General features: G+C 43.9%; 1 protein-coding gene across 1 annotated transcript; it reads left to right on the top strand.

The window, feature by feature from the left end:
* The first annotated feature begins 1074 nt into the window (after positions 1-1074).
* Positions 1075-2679, top strand: LOC110112650 (probable glycosyltransferase 2). Its single transcript, XM_020844943.2, has one exon. It carries the CDS (start codon positions 1169-1171, stop codon positions 2537-2539), a length of 1371 nt encoding a protein of 456 aa, XP_020700602.1. The 5' UTR covers positions 1075-1168; the 3' UTR covers positions 2540-2679.
* The last annotated feature ends 263 nt before the right edge of the window (positions 2680-2942 follow it).

The following is a 2942-nucleotide window of genomic DNA, read 5'->3' on the forward strand; positions in this document are numbered from 1 at the left end:
GCAACGAAAATGAATCTTTGGAGAATATCATCGCAAAAATATTAATCATAATAAGTTGAAAGAGCAAAATGGAACATGGTACCGAGCTACCGAGCATGGTACCGAGCAATACCGAGCATGGTACCGAGAATAAGGAGCATGCAATTGAGCATGGTATCGAGCTTGGTCTAGAGCGATAACAAGCATTATACCCAGCGATACCGAATATGGTACCGACATGTACTGAGCGGTACCAAGCGATACTTACATCACTATTTATCGGTCCAAATATATTTCAAACTTTCATATGTACAATATTTAAGTTAGGTAAGTTCATAATATATCATAGTTTTATTGGTACGATCTATACCGAGCATGATACCAAGTAAGGTACCACGAAATATCAAACATATTACCATGCTTGGTACGGAATTACTATAGGCTGCTGCTTAGTATAGAACAGTGCCGAGTTAAAAATCCTATTGCAACAAACATTATGTTATATCAATAGTTCCATTGTGTGAGAAAAACGATTTGTAGAGAAAAAATCCTAAATCCTTTAAACATTTGTAGAGAAAAATACAACAAACACTTGACACTATAAAAAAGTACTTTAACGCATGAAAATACCTTAGGCATGACTTCCTACAATGAAATTGATGAGCAAACGAAGGAGCTTCGATCGCCGAAGATGAACAGATCCTGCGACAAGGAAGACTGAACAGCCTCCAATTGAATTTGCGACAATGCCCGCAGTTTATTTTTCAGTAAAAAGTGACTATTCACGTCCGGATCCCGGATGGGTCTTCGGGCCACACGATAAATGAAAAGGACGTGCTAAATTTTAACTTTATTATAAGTTTGATTGTCGAATCATCATAGCACAACATGACATCTTTCTATTAATGTTTGAACCTAGAGCTAGGTCCGATATCCACAACTAATAATTTCCCCAAGTCCCCGATCCATTTACTTTCCTAAATGCCAAGTAGATGTTGAGCTGTCCGACCACCCTTAGATATTTAAGGACGAAGTAGAATCTCCCATCCGGGGTTGTTTTAACAACAATCCCCAAACTTTTCACTCTTCTCTTCTTCTAAACTTCACGCCTTGGGCCGACGAAGCGACCTTCTCTTTCCAGAGATAAGCGAGATCGCCGAGAGAGAGAGAAGCAAGGCGCGGACATCGAATGTTGCAGGAGGTGAAGAGGTCGGGCCTTCCGACCACGAGATCTGCCGCAGGATCACGTAGACGGCAGATCCAGAAGACGTTCAACAACATCAAAATCACGATCCTATGCGGCTTCGTCACTATACTTGTCCTCCGCGGCACCATCGGGGTTGGAAACCTTGGCGGAGTATCTGACGCTGACTCCGACCAGAGGGTCGTCGAGGACATCGAGCGCATCCTCCTCGAGATCCGCTCCGATTCCGAACCTGATGAGGTTGGTGCTGCTCAATTCTCCATTGCCGCAGTTGTCAACATCACAACCGTCGACAACATCACTCTGGCTGGAGCTGATGCAGCGGCCTATGCCGCGGGTAAGAGCTACAAGCTAGGCCCTAAGGTCTCTGATTGGGATCAGCAGCGAGAGCAGTGGTTGACCGCGAATCCTGGATTTCCTAGTCGAATAGCAGGCGGGAAGCCGAAGATTTTGCTTGTTACGGGGTCACCGCCCAATCCTTGTGATAACCCTCTCGGTGACCATTATCTTCTCAAGGCCACCAAGAACAAGATCGACTATTGCCGTATTCACGGGATTGAGATCATCCACAACATGGCTCACCTCGATCGGGAGTTGGCTGGTTATTGGGCCAAGCTCCCCCTGATCCGTCGCTTGATGCTTTCTCACCCGGAGGTTGAGTGGATCTGGTGGATGGACAGTGACGCGCTTTTCACCGACATGGCCTTCGAGATCCCGGTAAACAAATACGAGGGCTATAATCTCGTCATCCACGGCTACCCCGACCTTCTTTTTGACCAGCATTCTTGGATCGCCCTTAATACAGGGAGTTTCCTTTTCCGGAATTGCCAATGGTCGCTAGATTTGCTAGACACTTGGGCGCCTATGGGCCCGAAGGGACCAGTTAGGGATGAGGCTGGTCGGATTCTTACTGCCAGTTTAAAAGGGCGGCCAGCATTCGAGGCTGATGACCAATCGGCGCTCATCTATCTTCTTCTTTCTCAGCAGGATACATGGGGGGCTAAAGTTTTCATAGAAAATTCTTACTACTTACATGGATTCTGGGCTGGGCTGGTTGATAAGTATGAGGAGATGATGGAAAAGCATCATCCTGGTTTGGGTGATGAAAGATGGCCTTTTGTGACCCATTTTGTAGGATGCAAGCCCTGTGGTAGCTATGGGGATTATCCAGTTGAGAGATGCATCAGCAGCATGGAAAGGGCATTCAATTTCGCTGATAATCAGGTACTCAAGATATATGGTTTTGCACATAAAGCGCTGTCAAGTCCGAAGATTAAGAGGATCAGGAACGAGACATCTACTCCTTTGGAGGCTAAGGAAAGCCTTAACCTCCAGGATAAGATAAAAACTGGATGAGCTGGAGAGGATGGTTTGAAGTTCAATTTCATTGCCATTGGAGGTCAGTTCCATGGTTTTGTTGTGTGATATGAGGATTTACTTGTTGGAATTTGTAATTTAAGTTTCAGGACTTCACCTTTTTTTTTTTTCTTTTGATAGCATTCAGTGTTATGTTTTTTTTATTTTAGTTAGTTAATTACCATGAAAATTTAATGGGAAAGGTGGAAATTTTTATGCTATCCTTGCATGTTCATTTTAAATTTTTGATTTCTGCTAGGATGAACTTTTGATATGTGGGGCGTCCCACCATTGGCGTGCACTCACCTTGAAATTTAATTTACTATCATTATCATTGTGATCACACTTAGTATTGTTGGGGACAGCTTTATGAGTCATTTGTCATTCATTTCTATTAAGTGTT

Source organism: Dendrobium catenatum, unplaced genomic scaffold, assembly GCF_001605985.2.
Source record: "Dendrobium catenatum unplaced genomic scaffold, ASM160598v2 fragScaff_scaffold_1586, whole genome shotgun sequence".
NCBI lineage: Eukaryota > Viridiplantae > Streptophyta > Magnoliopsida > Asparagales > Orchidaceae > Dendrobium > Dendrobium catenatum.

Bases quoted from the DNA above. Each gene is read 5' to 3' on its own strand.
- LOC110112650 (XM_020844943.2), top strand. From the start codon at position 1,169: ATGTTGCAGGAGGTGAAGAGGTCGGGCCTTCCGACCACGAGATCTGCC.